Source organism: Dromiciops gliroides, chromosome 2, assembly GCF_019393635.1.
Source record: "Dromiciops gliroides isolate mDroGli1 chromosome 2, mDroGli1.pri, whole genome shotgun sequence".
Classification (NCBI taxonomy): Eukaryota; Metazoa; Chordata; class Mammalia; order Microbiotheria; family Microbiotheriidae; genus Dromiciops; species Dromiciops gliroides.
In genome coordinates, this window is record NC_057862.1 from 388,178,996 (window position 1) to 388,198,210 (window position 19,215).

Here is a 19,215-nt window from a genome sequence, read left to right on the forward strand (position 1 = left end):
TGGACCAGATGACCTCTGAGATCTCTCTCAACCTGGACCCTCTTTGGTTCTCCCCTTTACTTTGAGGGCCCAGGTAATGCTGTGAAAATAGTTTCATCTTCACCCCTCCCTTGTTTCCGTAAGAACAGAAATCCGAAGGCATTGGCCAAATGAGAAATGAGTGCTGGCTATCCCATTTGCATTCAGTTTCACTATACAATGCTGCTGCTTTCTCTGTGTGTATGAAGTTAGATAGACAGATAGATGAAGTTAGGCCAGAGGCACAGACCCCTCCTGTATTAAACTCCTACTATATACACTTTACAAATATTATTTCATTTGATCCCGACATTGACCTTGGGAGGTAGATGCTATTATCTCCATTTTACAGTTGAGGAAACAGACAGAGGTTACATGACTTGCCTGGGATCATACAATTTTAGTAAGTATCTGAGACTGAATTTGAACTCAGGTCTTCCTTACTCAACTCTTATCACTCTGTCCACCAGCCCACCTTCATTCCAGAGGAAATGGGAGTCATTAGTAGATTCTCAACAAAAGATACAGCACCACAGCCCATTGCCAAGTAAAGGGGACTCCAGCTTTGTTTTTCCATGTAAACTGTGGTGCCTTCTTCTGGTGGTCTAGGATCCTGTCTGCTACACCATGCCTCCTCCCCGTACCACCATCCATTCATTTATTCATCAGCTTAGTAACAGATAACTAGAAGGGTGGTTCACTTAGAAATGCTTTTTTTTTTTTTAAGTGAGGCAATTGGGCTTAAGTGACCTGCCCAGGGTCACACAGCCAGTAAGTATTAAGTGTCTGAGGCCGGATTTGAACTCAGGTATTCCTGACTCCAGGGCTGGTGCTCTATCCACTGCGCTAGAAATGCTTTTTACAGGATATGTGTTCTGGTATCCAAATTCCTGGGTCTTTTTATTAAGCTTTTATACCTTGCCTGCTTCCCAGAAGACTTGAGATGGCTTCTAAGTCACAACAACAAAAAGTAAAGCTATTGAGGATAAAAATGAAACTGAGGCCTTGCAAAAGGAACAAAGGGACTAGAGGTACTAAAATAACCCAACAACTGCAATCAGACCCTGAATGTGAACCCAGAATGATTACATGACTGAGTGTTTTCTAATAAAAGAAAACATAAAGCTTTGCTTGCCCTCTTCCTAAGACTTTTAGGTTTCCTTGAAATGTTTAGCAGCTAAATCCTTGGTGTCCCTAAAATGGAAAAGTTCTCAACACAGGTACAGTGTGTGTCTGGCAGTTCAAGCCTTTTATGGAAAGCTGTGTGTAATCTCTTATCCAATGAAGAGTTGTGATTCAGAGTGGGAATCTTGATTTTTTTTTTTAAAGGTAGAAATCTTGTTGTGTTTAGCCTCCTGTTCTGATAGTCCTTTTATTTAAAAAAAAAAATAGCATTGCTTTAAAGCTAGCTGCTCAGCTATGGTTAATCTAATTACTTTTTCTTTTGTCTGTCTTTTCTCCCTTTCGTGTGTGTGTGTGTGTGTGTGTGTGTGTGTGTGTCCCACTTGCTTCCTTTAGTATAAATCTGTGTTTAGGTCCTACTCCCAGGACTTCATGCCTCACAACCAAGCTTCCGTTCCACCTTTCCTCTCGTCTACCTCCTCTTCCTCTCCACATTTCCCACCTGTCCACCAGTCTCAGAGCTCTGACCTAGCAGTGCCAACCACAGCCAGCCTGCCTCCCAGCACTGTGGATGGGCCCAATTCCTGTTCTCAGGAGAGCAACTTGAATGGGAATTCTGTCTACCTTCCTTCTGAAACCTCTTTCACTGATTCTCTCCAGACGCCTTCGGTGAGACTTCAAAAAAAAAAATGCAACTTCTCATAGGACCGTGAAATTTTTTTGAGCATTATTTTATTTTTCTAGAATACTATCCCTTCCCTTCCTTATCCTACTGACAAGAAAATTGAGAGGTTGTGTGATAGTGAAATAGCAAAACTAGATTGTGTATGTGTGTGAAAGAGAGAGAGAGAGAGAGAATAAGAATGAATGTCAGACAGGAAGGTGTGCTTGTAACACAGAGAGCACTCATTTGGGGAGTGAAATGACCTGGCTCAAGGAGCAGGGCCTTTTGCTAGCAGGATGACCTTGAGGAAGTCACTTCCTCATCTCTGAGTCGCAGTTTCTCCTCACCTGTAAAATGAGGGGGTTGGTTTAGATTTCTGTATTCTCTGAAGTCCCTTCTGACACTAATATTCCATGAGATTGTAAAATAACATTAACGATATGGAAGCACAATGTCTGCACTTAACTCTAAAATTCAATTTTATATAACAAGGTTCACATCAAGCCATTCAGTCAAATGAAATGTATTCATTGCCTTCTATGTGGCAGACACTGTGCTAAGTTCTGAGGATACAAACAGAGGAGAAGACAGTCTCTGCCCTCGAAGAGCTCACAGTCTGATGGGGGAGACAACAAGCAAACACATATGTGCAGACTATATGTAGGAAATGATAAGAGGGAAGTCCCTAGAATTCAGAGGGGTTGGGAAAGGCTACCTGGAGAGAATGGGATTTTAGTTGGGACTTGAAGAAAGCTAAGAGGTGGAAATGAGGACAGAGAACATTGCAGGCATGGTGGAAAGCCAGAGAAAACGCCTGGAGTCTGGAGATGACACATATTGTTTGAGGAACAGAAGGGTCATCAGACCGAAGAGTATGTGTTGTGACTGAAGGTGTGCAAAGTGGAAAGACTTGGGGAGGGGGCAGGGGAAGGGGGCTCTTCCCAGTGCAGCTCAAAGATCACAAGGTGATCATTTAGAAGCAAAAGTAACCAGCCGGATCTTATATATTAAAGAAAACTCGGGGGCAGCTAGGTGGTGCTGTGGATAGAGCACCAGCCCTGGATTCAGGAGGACCTGAGTTCAAATCCGGCTTCAGACACTTAACAAGTACTAGCTGTGCGACCCGGGCAAGTCACTTAACCCCAATTGCCTCACCAAAAAAAAAAAAGAAAAGAAAAGAAAACTCAACTCAGATTCTGGTTCTGTTGATAGATGATCACATTTTTCTTTAAGTTGCCTATACCTTGGGAAGGAAAGGTTGTGCAAGCCAGTTTCTTATTCCGCTGCAGGGAGGGACTCAGGAACCTTTAAGGCAAATTGCCTTGTGGGTCAATGTGGTGGGGAGAAAATCCAGGCTTGACTTTTCCTTGTGCTGAGTGGGTTTCACATACATTACCCGACATGCATCTGTGCTCTGTTGCCAAGCCTCTTCCCACATCGATGTCTTCTCTAGCTGCACTAGGGGACTGCTATTCCCTCTACTGCTTGTTCCTTGCTACCTTAGGACCCTTCAAGAGGTCCCTCTTTTTCATCTCTCTGAGAGTAGTCAGAAGGATGTTAACATTTATGGCAACTCTAGTGCAGAGGCCAGAGGTGGGGATGGGGTCTCTGCCCTCCGGCCCAGAGGACATGATTCCCCACGAGCAGGAACACACGTCCTCGAAAGAGGTGGCTGAGTCAGGATCTGCCCTGTTGGCTACTCCTGCTGGACTTGAAGGGCTGCTGGTAGGCGCCGATACATGTGTCTTTCCTTTCATCCTGTCTCCCATAGAGTGAAAATGCCAGTGAAGATGCTGGTGAGGGTGAATATGTCAATCTGTATTCCTCTGGGCAAAGCAACGGGGAACTCCCTCACTCTGAAGGAGTAAGTAGCGTGCAGAGGGCAGAAAGAAGCTTTTGGTGCATGCTGAGTTCCCATGGGGTGGGGCATCCTGCTTTCTCCAAGCCTGCCCATCCACCATCAAGATGCTTCTATGTGGCTGCGCCAACTTAGCACTTCCATGTGAATGGAGGGCAGCCCATTCAGATGGACAGCAGAAGCCCCCCCGCTTCTCTTCAAGCTAAGGTGACTCTTTCCCTGGTGGTGGTTCTCCTTCAGCGTTTGGCTTCCATGCACACGGCAGTCTTGGTGATAGGTCTGGGCTTATACTGAAATGTCCCGATCCCACCCTTGATGGTCATTCACCTCCTGTCCCGCTCCAGTATAACAGAGAATGTAACTTCTCCCACACCAAGACTGAGCTTCCCTTACCACACCATTTCCTCTTCCTCCTCTTCAGCATGTGTACTGATCCTGCATTAGTAACTTCCTCCAAGAATTCTGGGTGAGTCACGCAGGGTAGCAGCTTCTGTGTTTATGCGGACGCTGCACATGTAGCCATTTGACAGATTGCTCGACATCTCTGTCTTCATTCCATCGTTGCTTCCATTCATGACACTCAAGTAACAACAGTTTTGCCGATCGTTCTTTCTGGTTTTGATTTAGTAAGGCAGGCAGAAGCAAAAAAGCATCATCCTTCAGAAATTGTGTGACAGTGCTAGCAGTGGAGGGGTAACAGGAGAAGGCTCTCCCAAGGCCATCTACTGGAGCCTTGCTTTTGCCTGGGCCACAGATACCATAAGGTTTGACCCTGTTACTCCTTATTGAGTACTTAGCCTTGATCCTGTCACTCAAAAAGTTTGGTCTTCTTTTTTTATTGTTTTTAAGACAAATCCAAAGTCTTATCGAGTGTCCCTGCTCTCTCCCTTATCCCCGCCCCCCTCCAAAAAAAAAATTCTTCTGTGCTCACACTGAACAAGACTCAGATCAAAGTTTACAAAGTTACAGTTCATCTCACCTGATGGACCTGGGCCTGCCAAGGGAGCTGGGATGTTTCTTTCCTAGGGCTCCCAGTCCAAAGTCATCATACCCCTCTGGTGGCCTGATGCAGTTCTATCTCTGCATGAGAGAAGAAAAATTCTGATTTACTTTTCTTGGCTGTTTTCCCTCTCTGATAAATGGCGAACTTCAGGAGATACGTTCTTCTTCGCTTTGAACTCGCCCTCCTGCAGTCGAGGTTCAAACTGCTCTGCTTCCAGCATCACCTCTGGCACAACAAACCACAGTATTGGAGTTGCATTATTTTTGCAGAGTTGCATAAGTTGGGAGACCCTGAGAAAGAGAAAGTAGGAGAAAAGAGCGTACACATCAAGGCCTGGATTAGTGTAAACCATGAGTCCTGTGAAGGTCAACATATTTGCATTTTCATTGCATATTTCCATTGGGCTGAAACCAATAGTTTACATGTAACCATAAACTCTAGTAGTGTGAATTCAAATAATGCAACCACTTCAAGGGATTCATTATTCACATGCATGAATATGCTTTGGCAAGATGATTACAGGGAACAAAAATTGGAAAAGACAATTGGGAGGGCAACCAAGATGAATTGAACTGAGCCACAATAAAAAATGAAGCTTTCATGAACCAGAAAGTGAGCAAAGGTTTCTTGAGAGAGCTTCCAAAAGATGACAGTTTATTTTATTTCATTTAGGTTGGCATTTGATTTGTGTTATGATTATAGGTGTCATTCCACAGGGTCAGAAAGAAACCATGAGGCAAGACGTTAGTCCTCAAGTGAAGTTCATAAGTTTCCTATATAATTAACGCTGAGATCCCATCATTAAACCTCATGGGAACATGCCGGCAAGAATGCTGGAAGACCAGGGCAACCCTCATGCTACTGTTACAACCAAAATCTTGTTTCCTTTTCCAGGAGTCACCAGTTACAAAAGATGGGCACCCCAAAGATTCCTCCTCACATAGCGCCCCTGGGAAAGAAAACAGAGAAGGTGGTGAGAGGTAAGAAATGTACCCACCTCAGCCATCTCCTCTTCTTCATCTCATCCCATTCTTGGAGCCCCACACACACAAAAAAAATCAGGGGCCAGTCAGATCCAAGGATAGGTGCAGCCTCCTCCCTGCCACATAGTATGCCAGTAGACCTGGACTTTGCCTTATTGGAGTGGGAAAGGCTACAAGGTCCTTTGAATTGTTAGAGATGATTTTTCATTTTTTTTTTTTTAGTGAGGCAATTGGGGTTAAGTGACTTGCCCAGGGTCACACAGCTAGTAAGTGTTAAGTGTCTGAGGCCGGATTTGAACTCAGGTACTCCTGACTCCAGGGCCGGTGCTTTATCCACTGCGCCACCTAGCTGCCCCTGATTTTTCATTTTTTAAAAAATGAGTTGGCAAACAGTGGTGCCAGAACATCTCATCAGTCCTCTCTCTGCCCTCCATGGACTGGAAAATGTAACTTTCAGAGTTCCATAGAGTCCTCTCAAAGAAAGACGGAATTAGCCGCAATGCCCAGCTCCAAAACACTATGAGATACCTCTCATTTTAAGTCACTCTGTACAAGTAACAATACAATGATTTCATCCACATTCAGTTCAGCAAACAAAAATGCAGCTGTTCTTACAAAATTCTGCAAGATCAACAGTCAGCAATGAAGTTCTTTTAAATCACCCCAAAACAAAATATTTTAACTGACTAGAATCATGCTTTTTTTTTTTTTAAAGAAATAGGAGGGCGCAGTGGATAGAGCACTGGCCCTGGAGTCAGGAGTACCTGAGTTCAAATCCGGCCTCAGACACTTAACACTTACTAGCTGTGTGACCCTGGGCAAGTCACTTAACCCCAATTGCCTCACTTAAAAAAAAAAATAAAGAAATAGGAGATATTGCAGAGAGATAATCTAGCTGGACTCCCTCGTTTACAGATGAAGAAACTTAAGTCCCAGAGAAGGGAAGCATTTTGTCCAACTCTCACAGCCGATCAGTGGCAGAAACAGAACTAGCTTGAGTGAAAATGTGCTAACTCGGAGGCAGCAAGGTGGTGCAGTGGATAGAGCACTGACCCTGGAGTCAGGAGGACCTGAGTTCAAATCTGGCCTCAAACACTTAACACTTACTAGTTGTGTTGCCCTAGGCAAGTCACTTAACCCCAATTGCCTCACCAAAAAAAAAAAAAAAGAAAATGTGCTAACTCCCAGTTCCCACTCTCTCTATGCTGCATATATAAGAACATGTCTTCCCCATTCGAATGTAAGCTTCTGGACAACATGGGTTGTTTTTTCTGTTGTGCTTGTGTTCACATGTGCCATGTAGTCAGAGCTTAATAAGTCCTTGTTGGTGAATTGATTCTGTGATAAGTCCCTTGACCAATTAGGGCTTATTAGTAAAGCCAGGAGAGCCTTGACCATCACCAGGACCCACTTATCCCTTCCTTGCCCTGTCCATTCTTGAATCTCTAAGAGCCTTGACCATCACCCTTCCTCTTCCAGACAGCTAAAGTCTCCAGACGGTTTGGAATCGACCCAGTCGGAGGAGGAAGTGGATGAGCTCTCTCTGATTGACCACAATGAAATCATGGCCAGGTTAACGTTAAAACAAGAGGTGGGTGATTTCGACTGTTCCATATAAAAACCCCTAGTTTCAGAGAATTGTACACAGCTGGAGCAAGGGGGGAAGTGGGCTTTGGGTGGTTTCCAACCTCCCAGGAACTTAAATAGCAAAGACCAGGTGACTCAGGCTAGCCCACGCTACCAGAGGTTGTGAGATTCCCACCAGCTGGTGAAAATGGCAGTCACTGCCCTGCTTTGTACAGCATTGAGAAGGCTTCTCTGCATCTTCAGGCCGGTAGACACAAACGTGACACAAACCCGCCCAACCAACCACTGTCACTGCAGGTTTCCTCCATCTCTTGCCCTTTTGTTGAAACAGCACAGCAGGGTAGATAACATACTGGGCTTACTGCCGGGAAGATCTGGCTTCACATCCAAACAAAATCACTTCATCTCTCTGAGTCTCAGTTTCCTCAAGTGCAAAATGGAACTAATCCTCCCTGTGGTGCCCACCCACTTCAGGGAACAGACATGTGACACCACTGAGATAAAAAAGGTAAAAAGTGCTTTGCAAACTTTGAAGGGTCCATTTTCAATCAGTAGAGAACCAAACTTGAAGTCGGGGGGGGGGGGGGGGGGAACGACTTGAATCCAATACTGCCTCTGCCATGTACTGAGTGACCAGGAAAGTCATCTGCCCCCTCAATGCTCTTGGAGACTCGCCAAAGCTAAGTCGCAGTGAAGGGGTCGACCTGCATTGGTTAGAATGAGTTTCTTAAGCCAGTGAGGTCACGTCTGTTCCCAGTCCTGATAATCATTATTTATTAAATAGGATAGTAGGATAGTTCCACCCTGATACTGAGCCACACAGAGTGGCTTCAGAGATTCAGATCGCTTTACAGTGTAGCCTGGTGACCCTTGAGGAGCCAGTGCTGCTTCTAGGCCGGGGCCGAGGCAGGCAGGCAGATGGATGTCCTCCTTGGTATGCTGATGTACCAGAATGGCTTTCCCTGATTCAGGGCCCATAGAGTAATGCATTCATCCTGAGAAGCTTTCAGCATGTCAAGGAGTATGGAAGGGCAGCAATCTATCAGTGGCCAGCACTTACAGGAGGCTCATTTTGACAGCTGGGATCCACTGAAGAGAGGGCTAAGCCATTAATAATCCCCTAAGTGCTATTTCATGACCCTTGCCAGAATTTCACCTGAAAAGTCCTATTATGGGCCCATTCACCCCGCAGCTAGAAATACGAGGTGCTTCTAGCACTCTGGACAGAGGGAAAGCATAAGTGCCTGCAGATCTCAGGTACTGCTCAGGAGTGTTTGCCCTAAACATCGAGAGGAGTGGGGCGATATTTGATCTTGATTTGACTCCAGGAAGACACAATGCACAAGTGTTTGGTGGTTAGAGCCCATGCTGTAAGACCCTTGGTTCCATGTGTGGTCCTGACATCAGCCCTGTGACTCAAGTGTTGTTTTTTTCTTTTGTGCCCTTCACCCAAATGAGGAAAGCTAGACTGACTCTCCCATATCTTATGGGATTGTTTGAGTTGCAACTGAACAAAGCATAAGGTTCTTTGTAGTCCTCTAGTAAAAGGCCTTGTGGATATGCTGTTGTTTCCAAGTAGTGATCAGCAAAACACCAGCAAACAGATCCGGCTTGGGGAAAGGCCTGAGCAAAGAGCCCATACTGGGAGTATCTGTGACTTCATTGCTTGAAAGGATGGGGTGAAGAAAAAAAAAAAAGAAAGAAAGAAAGGATGGAGTGAACCTGAACCTCATGTGAGAAGCTGATGCCCAGCCTCAGCCATTCCCCTTCTCTCTACTTTTCAGACTATCTGTTAAAACCCTTCAATCTTACCTGCTGCTTGAATTCTACTTGAATTCAGAGCGTACTGATAAGACATGGAGATGAAATGGGAATTGGCCCATTGTTGGGTGGCTCTGTTTCCTCTGACCTGAATATGCTTAAGAACCCCAAGTTCCTCCACATCAGCAGATAAAGATGAGCTCATGTCTATGACCCCTAGCTAGAGTCCTTGTTTTCCACTCCTGGCCACTGAGCTAGGACCTCCATTGGGTTGGTTATATTATGGCTTTTTTGTTCATTGATTTTTCAATTATGGCGGCCCTAACCATCCCGTGTTCTTTGTATTCACAGCCCTGAGCCCTTATATGTGAGACTGAAGCAGAAAAGAGACTTGGAATCTTCCCCTCTTACCCATGTTACCCATTTCTGTTTTTATTGCAGGGTGATGATGGACCAGATGTCCGTGGGGGATCTGGGGACATATTGTTGGTCCATGCAACTGAGACCGACAGGAAAGGTTAGTGAACTTCACTGTTATGAAGTGACTCTACAATACTGCTTAGCCCTGGCCTATGCCCATGTGGCAAGAACATGATGCTAAAGAATCCAGGGTCTTGGCTCTGCCCCTCTCTGTCTAGCCTTGTAGCATTGCTCCATTTCATGAGCTTGGCCTGCCCCCACCCCAGGCAGGAGCTAGTTGTTTTGAGGTCATATGCCATTGATCACAGGGGAAATTCAGGCAAATGAGTATCTAGGCATCAGAAAATTCATCCCCAGCACTAGAAGAACAATGCAGAATGGCATGTCCCATTGGCATCGGGTCATCAGCATTATCTGTGTAAGAGAGGGACAATGGGCCATTGTGGTGGTGCACACTTCTCATCATGGACCCTGTACTTCATCTCACTCTATTAATCCAGCCTCAAGCTGTGAGGACTTCGTTCATGTGCATTTCTAGGAGATTGTTGGCAATGAGTTCATTGTCCACTCTGGTAGAAGAGAGCAGATGGATGAGTCCCTTAACCTCTGGGCGTCCCTGTCCTTGTCTATAAAATGAGGAAACTGGACCAGAGGATGACTCAGTCCACAAGCACTTAGGATGACCTGCTGTGTGCCAGAGCCATCTTCATGCTAAAGAAACAAAGACAAGATGACTCGTCCCTGCCCTCCAGGAACTTTTGTTCTTGCAGGGTAGAATGAGCTGTCAGGCCCATGAACAAAATGCTTGATCCTCTCGTGTTCACACAAGCACTGTTCTCACAGGAGGATGTGGGGAAAGTGCCTCTGTGGGTAGAAGAAAAAGCCCCACTGACAGAACACTAGATGTGAAGCCATGGCCCATGGAGGAGGAAACTAGGGCCCAGAATGGTTAAGCGATTTCCCTAAGGTCACACAGTGAGCCAGTGGCAAAGCCAGACCTGGCACCCAGGGCTTAGCACTACCAAACTATGTCCATCTTCTGTGCAAGGTGATGGGGATGGAGGGAGGAGGGTTTGGGGGTCTTTTTATTTTGTTGGAGGTATGGGGGTTCAGAGCGAGGACAGGAGGGTGTTATCATGTCAAGGTCTGGTGAATGATCACTTTTTCCCCTCCTTTGTAGATTTGGTTTTGTACTGTGAAGCTTTTTTGACAACCTACAGGACGTTTATCACTCCCGAGGAGCTCATTAAGAAGCTACAGTATAGATATCCTTTATGTAATGCAGTCGGTAATGTTCAAGTCGTTCCCCTCCCCCCACCGCTTCCCAAGTATGGGGGCGACTGAGTTGAAAAGCTCTGAGGGGGCTGAGAAGGAGGGGTTCTTTTAGCCAGGGGAGTCGTGACTAAGGGAAGATTTCAACATGGTCTGTCTTGGGGAATCCAGACTTCGGCCAAGCCCCACGGAGCTTAGACCACAGGGCCTGAGGCATATCTGAGAGAAAGAGCACCATGACTGGAAGGAAGGGTCCTGAGAAACACGCAGTACAAGGAGTGGCTGGAAGGACCTTTAACCTTGGGAAGAGAAGACTTTGGGAAGGACACGTGATGATTAGCCTCAGGTGTTTGCAGAAGGAAATATGGAGAGGGGATTTAACTTGGAAAGGCAGCATGGTGGAATGGTAGGTGGGGTGCTGAATCTTCAGGGAAAGCCTGGATTATTGCTCATCAGGGATATTAGAGGGAATTCCAGTTCAGGTGGGATTAAGCTTGACCTCCCAAGTCTCCTCCAGCTCTGAGATTTTGTAAATACTCACCCAGACTGACCATCATCTTGGCATTTTTAAGCATCTTCATCCTTCCAAGGTTGCTCAGTCCTGAGCTCAGGTGCACAGCAGAGTTCTCATCCTAAAAATGTTAGGAGATGCCGATATAGGGAGTGGAGGGGTCAGAGAACATTGATCACCATATCTCTTCTCTATCCCCTCAACTTTGGGCAGTCAGAAGTGATGTTTCATGAGGAGACAGGAAGTGGTTCAAACTTACTAATTGATAGTCATCATTTCTAGATAATCTGGTAATTGTGTGAACACAGGGCTCCTCCCATCCCCCACACACATGTCCACACCCACTCCCCTCCCAAGACTTAAAAGTATTGGCCTGGTACTGGGTGGTCCTTTCAGACCAACCCATGGTCTACAAAACCTAGTCAAACTGTGTACATGCCTTGGTCCTGATAACTTACTGACTGAGACCCTGGGTAACAGATATTTTGAAGTTGTTCTGAAGCAAGCTCTTTGTAAACCTCAAAGCCCTATAGAAATGAATTGGTATCATAAGAGTAGTTAGAGAAAAAAAAATTTAAGAAAAAAGAATAGTTAGATTCACTGACTGGCCAGGATGGGAAAGGACTTGAAAGACCTCTTACGAGGTTTGGCTGCAGAAGTTGGGAATATATAGGCTGCAGGAGAAAAGGCTTAGCATCAAACATGATGGCTCTCTTCAGTTATTTGAAGCACTGCACTATGGAAGAGGCATGCTTGTCCTGCTTGGCCTCAGAGGGAAGAACTAGCAACAGTGGGTGAATGAAAGAGAGAGGCACACTTTAGCTCAGGCTGAGAAAGGAATTATAAGGACCATTTTCTCCCCTCTGACACAACCACTCACTTCGGTGAGGCTCACAGAAGGCCCTGCTTGCTGGGCTGGCCCCACCAAAGCCCGCAGCCCTCTCCCTCCTCTCTTCCTGGATTCCAAGTCTGCCCAGGTTGCCTTTTCCCTGAAAAAAGCTTCCCAAGGAAGCTATGCTGGCTGCCTTGTTAGACCTTCCAGACTTGTAGCTCAACACTTCCATCTGCTGGACAGATGCAGTTACTATTTCAACACAAGGAGAGAATCCCACTTCCAGTAACCACCATACCCCTTGTCCATCCTGTGGCCCTGCTGCTTCTCTACTTTGGTATCTCCACCCACCTCTTCTCTGCAACACCTTGTCTGGGTAGCAGCCTTCCCCTGCTGGCCCTTCTTCAAGTCTTGTAAATTTCAGTCCCAAAAACAATCTTCTGGGTGAAACCCAGCTTGCCGACCACTGATGTGAATCAAAAAGACCGGTCATTTTATTTGGCCTAAAACTCAGTGTGAGCCAGCTGGGTGATAGCAGCTGCTAAAGAAGAGGCAATGGTCTCACTGAGGTCTACAAGAGTGAGGCATCCTCGGATCATGGTGTTAGAGCTAGTAGGAGCCTTAGAGGTCTTCTGGTCCAAGCTTCATTTTACGGATGAGGAAACTGAGGATCAGAGAGCCAAAGTGGCTTAGTCACACAGGTAGCAATCTATACAACCGGGATTTGAATCCCGGGCTTGGTGACAAGCCTAGCACTCTGTCCATTATGCCTCGTCTCCTATGCTAGAGCACAGCTGTTTCATCTTTTGTGGGTCCTGGACCCCGCTGACAAGTCTGGTGAAGCCTATGGACCCTTTCTCAGGATGATGTTCTTAAATACACAAAGTAAAACACGTAGGATGACAAAGGAAAGCAATTTTGTTAAAATAGAGTTATAAGAATAATTTTAAAACAAGTTCACAGAACCTTGGTTAAGAGCCCCTACCTGACCTGGAGTCTTATGTGCACTTCTGGATATACCCTCTTAAAAGGGACATGGAGGGGACCGGGATGGTCTGAAAACAATGCTTCCCAGAAGAAGGGAGCCAAGGATGTGTGGCCTGGAGAAGAGATGCCTTAAGGGGAACCCTTGGGTGTTTGGAGAGCAGCATCTCTAACTCTCTGAAGGACCCTCCCATGGGAGGGGAAGCAGACATGCCGTGTAGCTCCTGAAAGCCAAATGGTGAGCAGTGTGTGAGGGGGAATCACAGAGAGCCAGAGCTCATAGAATCACCATATATCCTGCACCTGAAGGTAGAAACGACCTGAAAAGCTATCTAGGCTGCCATTCTCATTTTACAATTGAGGAAACTGAGACCCAGACTGACCTGCCTGAAATCACGCAGGTAGCACGCAGCCAAGCCAGAACATTCCAACCCAGGTCGTCCCACTCCAGGTCCAGGGCGTGACACTGGGGTGGCCCTCCCTGCCCTAGAGAACAGCTGGCATCTACCTGTGCAACAATGCACGCGGCTGCCTTGTGAGACAGTGAGCTTCCCTTCTCAGGAAATAGAGAACATGATCCTGCACAGGGTAGGAGATTGGATTCGGAGTCCCTTCTAATCCTAAGAGTCCATGGTTAGTAGCCCTTATCAAGGCACTCACATGCCATGCACTGCCCATTCCTCCCAAGGGTTTCCAAGATTTCTTTGATCCTTCTCTCCATCCCTCGTGTTCCTCACGGCAGAATCAGACACTTAGACCCTGGCCGGCTGGGTTGACCTCCCTGCCCTCTGTCCTTTCCAGAAATTCATCCCACCAAAAACTGAACTGACCCGGCTGACAGCCAGCCCAGCCAGATTGGCTCCCTGAGGCCTGAGAGGTTTCAACTCCTCTTCCCACTAGCTGTGTCAAAACTGGAGTTAACTTCCTTAACGTGCTCCACATATGAGAAATTCTGCCCCTTCCCTGACACGTTTAAGAAGAGAGTCAGCAAGAATACTTTCTTCGTGCTGGTGCGGGTAGTAGATGAGCTGTGGTAAGCACTCTTGTTCCCCTTGTTTTCCGCAGGGTGCAGGGCTATGTACAAGCCAGGGACTGGTTCTTTAGAATTTGGTATTCTGAGACATTTCCTCTGCTGGGAGGGTCTGCCTGCCCGCTTCTCTGCCCCTTCCCTCCATATCTCGGTTTCCTAGTCTTAGTCCTAGGCTTCCAGGACTGTAGAGTCTCATTACTAGGACATGCAAGCTGTGATGGCTTTTGATGGTTTTTTCCTCTCATTTTTCCTTTTGTCCATATACCCGTCTGCTAGGGATAGAAGCTAATTGGAGACGGCCCATATCTTTACCGTGTTCATATAGTGCCAAACCCAGTAGGCTACATTGTATCCTTTAAAGATACACATATGATAATTTAGCCTATCTAAAACCTTTTCTGTGAGACAGTATCAAGCAGACCTCCCTCAGCCAAAGTAATGAGACTTATCAGTTTGGGGAAGGAACTCATTCCTTCAATTTAACAGACACTTACTTATTAAGCACCTAACTGTGTAAGGCACTGTATAAGTCCTGGAGATACAAAGACATCTGCAACAAACACCTGTCTCTCAAGGAATTCAGTTTCCTGATGGAAAAACCATGAACCAGACAATTATGCTACAAGGCAGAATGTGATGAGGGCAAAGAGTAGCTAGGCAAAGTATGATGGGAATCTTGGGACGGAAGAGATCACTCTGAGTTGGCTGGGGAGGAAGGTTAAGGGAAGCCAAGAAGCAACATATCTCCTTAGGAAGCTACTCTAGTCTTCTAGACAAGGAGGGGTGAGAGCCTGAAAAAAAGAATTAATTTCAACGAGAGTTGAAAGAAGCTAGAAATGCTTCAAAGGTTGAGTTGATAAAATCTAGCAACTGACAGTTTATATGAGATAAGGAGAGATTCCAAATTGACTGTGGGCTTATGTGTCTTGGTGACCAAGAGGCCCCTCCCACCCACAGAAGGAGAGAGTGTAGATGGAGAGACAGATTTCAGAGGGACGTCGATTCGTCTGGTTTTGGACATGTTGAGTTTGAGTTGCCAGGAGGCCAGAACAGATGGAGATAGCCAGCCAAAGGTTATATATATGGGATCAGAGGTCTAGGGAAAGATCAGGATTAAAGGTACAGATCCAGGAGTTATTTGCATAGAGGATATAACTTAATCACCAAAAGAGAGACTATAGGAAGAGCCAAGGTACCTCCCTCTGAGCTGTGGGATGAGGATGCAGAGTTCTGGGGCGTGATCTTGTGTGGGGCAGATTCTCTTAGCTAGGTACATTGCCCTGTAACTTTCTCAGTGATAAAAAACAAAAGTGAGGTATGTTGCTGAAGTAACACTAGGTGCCCAAGGGTAAAGATGGTCCAAGATGCCCTGAGCCAACCTTGGCAACCCAGAAACTCCTGTGTTCTCCGAAGAGATGACGTTGAGCTTCCTGCCTCAAGTTCCTCCCCTCTGCCGTTCATCATCCTCACCAATGCCCACGTAATCTCCCTAACAACTCTGATTTCATCTCTCATCTCCTCAGAAGCCTTCAGTGGTTTCCCATTGCCTTCCAATTAAAGCATATGCTTCTGACATTCAAGACCCCCAATGGTCTGTCTACAACATGCTTTTCTCACTTTATCTACTACTGCTCCCCTTCACATAGCCTGTCATTAAACCAAACTGGATTATTTACTTTTTATACTCTTTCCCTTCTCCTTAGAATAAATGAATGAGAATATATTAAAAATTTACTATGTACAAGGCACGGTGCTATATCTCCTTTGTACCTTTACTCACACTGTCCCACCCCCTTGCTCCTGTGCTTTGAAAGGTCTCTCCTCTTCTCTCTCCACCTCCCTCTAATCAAGGACCAACTCGGATGTCACCTCCTCCCTGAAGCCATCCCTGAACTCTCTACCCCTCCCTGAGCTGAAGTGATTTCTGTCTCTTCAGATGTCTCTGAGCCCTGTCTGGGAGCTGTCCATTGTAGTGACACATTCTGCCTTGTATCCCCTGTATGTTTCACTTATCCCTTCCCTCAGCTTGTGAGGTCTGTAATGGGGCTCTTTTTATCTTTGTACCCATAGGGCCTTGTACACTTGTGAGTGTTTAATAAATGTTCCTTAAATTGAATTGACCTCAATAGCCACCAACAACTACTTAAAATGTAATTGAAAGCCAGAAGCAGTAAAGGGAAGGAGAGGGGAACCCCCCACCCCCACCCTAAGACATTCCAGTACTGCTGGATTACTAGCCATGTGACCTCGGGTACATTGAATGAGACCTCATCTGTAAAAAAAAAAAAAAAAAGGATGCTGGACTCCATGACCTCACAAGTCCTCCCCAGCTCCAGATCCAGAGCCCACACCAATGAATGGTTCTTCTGCCTTTGAAATCTGCAAACATTGCCCCACCTCTGATTTCTAGGTGAGCCCCTCTCACAGAACTCTGTGCTCCTCAGGGTCTGTTTCTCTTAATATCTCCATGGTTGTGGATGCCCCCAATGACTTTAGCTATTTCTCCAGCCTTGGGCCCCATCTTGGCCAATTCTTGGAGAAAGATGCCTGTAGGTCACAAGTGACTCTGGCCTTGCTTCCTCTGGGTAATGTGGGTCTGACCTTTATCCCACTTCAGCCTGGTGGAATTGACTGAAGAGATTCTGAAGCTCTTGATGGAGCTAGTGTTTCGATTAGTGTGCAGTGGGGAGCTGAGCCTTGCCCGAGTCCTCCGGAAGAACATATTGGACAAAGTGAACCAGAAGAAGATGCTGAAGTGTGCCAACTCTGACCAGCCCCTGGCTGCTCGAGGAGTGGCCGCCAGGTGAGACCAACCCCTGTGCCAACCCTCCCCAGCTGGACCCGGGTCACTGGTGCACGAGCCAGGGAAGAGATAGCCCAGTACACTGGACTAGGAGTCAGAAGACCCAAGTTCTGATCCTGGCTTGGTCACTTCTCACCTGCGTGACCTTGTGCTAGTCTCTTCATTTCACTGTCCTTCTCTTTACTCAGTTATAAGAGAGATGAACATGCTGGCCTCTGAGATTCCTTCCTGCTCTAAAACTGTGACCCATCCGTCACTGCTTTTCTAGCTACCTTTCCCTACCCACCACCCCCTCCCAACCAGGTCCTGCATTCTGAGACAAGTGTTTCAGAGAGCCAACAGCAAGGTTCCCTTTGAAGTGTTTGCCACACTGCCTGTCCTAGAACATACTACTGCTTGGGGAGTTTGGGTGTGTAATTACTGTCCCTGAAAGAGGGACTAAGTCCCTTGCTCAGGGTCACAGACTGGTCTGTGTGAGAGGCAGGGCTTCAACCCAGAACTTTCTGACTCCCTCCAAAGCTAGACCTCTATCCACTACACCATGTTCCCTGTTAGTATAGTTGTTACTAGATTATATCAGCACCCCTACAATGAGTTCTCTTCCAAAGAAAACCTGTACAAGACAGTCCATCTACAGAGAAAGAACTGATGGTATGTGAATACAGATTGGAGCATAATTTTTTTATTAGTTCCTTTATCTGAAGTTTTGTTTTTGTCTGTTTTCTTTCACAACCTGGTTAATGTGCAGATGTTTTACATGACTACTCATGTATAACTTATACTGAATTGTTTGAGTTCTTGGGAGGGGGGGAGAAGAGAATTTGAAACATGAAGCTTTAAAAAATTGATGTCAAAAATTTGTTTTTAAGTGTAATTTGGGAAAATAAAATTCTAAATACAATTTTTTTAAAAAGAAAAGAAAACCTATACAGGTTGTCCCCAAAAATCTTAATGCAGTTTTAAGTGCTAAGAACACTGCACTGAGACTTTTGCAACACCATGTATGTGTGTCTTCATCTATGAAAAATGAATATTAAATAAATTTACAGGACAGCTAGGTGGCGCAGTGGATAAAGCACTGGCCCTGGATTCAGGAGGACCTGAGTTCAAATCTGGCCTCAGACACTTGACACGTACTAGCTATATGACCCTGGACAAGTCACTTAACCCTCATTGCCCCCCCCCCCAAAAAAAAACCACAAACAAAAAACAAAACAAAAATAAATTTACTATTAAAGTATATTTATGAACTGCATTTGTAGAGGAAGTTTCTTTTTCTGGAAGCTTCTTATACCAAGAAAATCACAGATCCTGCCCCAATTGCTATTAATCTTTATGAACAATGATCAGGAAGGTAGGTGAGATCCACCACATCCCCCAGAACACTAAGCTGTATTGGAGTAAGCACCTCCCCACAGTTACCTCTCCCAGTCAGTTCTCTTCAGCTGTGTGGAGACTGTCAGAAAGGACCGGGGAGACTGGAATCAAACCCTGTGTCTTGAGGGAAGAAGAAGCCAGTTTCTCTTTTTCTGAAGTATGTAGCAGTAGACAAGAGGGGACTTTGGCACCATGAAGTAAAAAAACCACAAAACCAAGATCAAGTCACTTGTCCCACTGAGCCTCCATTTGCCCCATCCCTGACATGAGCAAGTTGGATTAGATCATGTCTGCGTGCCCATCCAAGTTTAACATTGTAAGTTCCTTCCTGTCCCAACCTTCTGCAACTCCAGGTCTGACTCCTTGCCCCACCTCATCTCTTTCAGGCCTGGGACTCTGCACGACTTCCACAGCCATGAGATTGCTGAGCAGCTGACGCTGTTAGATGCTGAGCTTTTTTATAAGATAGAGGTATGGAGCCCAAGCGTGGTCATGGGGAGGGGGAGGGAAGACGGGGCAGAGGAAGGTTGAAACCAAGCCTGGAACTGTTCCCATCCCTTTGGAGGCAGGTTGGGAGCCATATGGGAAGGGCTGGGCAGGGCTCTGAGGACAAGGAAAAACCAAAGTGTTCAACTATCTGATTTTTTTTTTCTTTCAGATCCCAGAAGTTTTGCTTTGGGCAAAAGAGCAGAACGAAGAGAAAAGCCCTAACTTGACACAGTTTACTGAGCACTTTAATAACATGTCCTACTGGTAAGGAAGGGTGAGGGGCCTCCACTGCTGTAAGCACTTTCCCTTTACTTCTCTCTCTGCTTTCCCTGGACCCTCATCCCCTGAGCCTCCTGCTGCCAAACTTGCACACATGCCCACCTGGGCACACTTGGAATGAATTATGAAGTTACAGAACTCATTATTTTGGAATTTTTTTCCAATTCCCTGAATGAAACTATCTTATAGGCATGTAATTCTGAGCACCAAGGGAACCAAAGC

The 19,215-nt window shown here is 46.0% G+C and overlaps 1 protein-coding gene across 10 annotated transcripts in view; it reads left to right on the plus strand.

Annotated features, from left to right (window-relative positions):
• Positions 1-19,215, plus strand: part of RAPGEF1 (Rap guanine nucleotide exchange factor 1) — a 202,171-nt gene that overhangs the window by 165,282 nt on the left and 17,674 nt on the right. For 4 of the 10 annotated variants that reach the window (XM_043983671.1, XM_043983672.1, XM_043983676.1 and 1 more), the window contains 10 exons: positions 1,537-1,809; positions 3,576-3,668; positions 5,560-5,645; positions 7,128-7,239; positions 9,438-9,513; positions 10,597-10,681; positions 13,956-14,048; positions 16,663-16,848; positions 18,612-18,696; positions 18,884-18,978. In XM_043983671.1, the coding sequence (XP_043839606.1) occupies positions 1,537-1,809; positions 3,576-3,668; positions 5,560-5,645; positions 7,128-7,239; positions 9,438-9,513; positions 10,597-10,681; positions 13,956-14,048; positions 16,663-16,848; positions 18,612-18,696; positions 18,884-18,978 (1,184 nt within the window). The remainder of the gene's footprint in view (positions 1-1,536; positions 1,810-3,575; positions 3,669-5,559; positions 5,646-7,127; positions 7,240-9,437; positions 9,514-10,596; positions 10,682-13,955; positions 14,049-16,662; positions 16,849-18,611; positions 18,697-18,883; positions 18,979-19,215) is intronic. The other 6 variants (XM_043983675.1, XM_043983677.1, XM_043983678.1 and 3 more) reach the window with 3 other exon arrangements.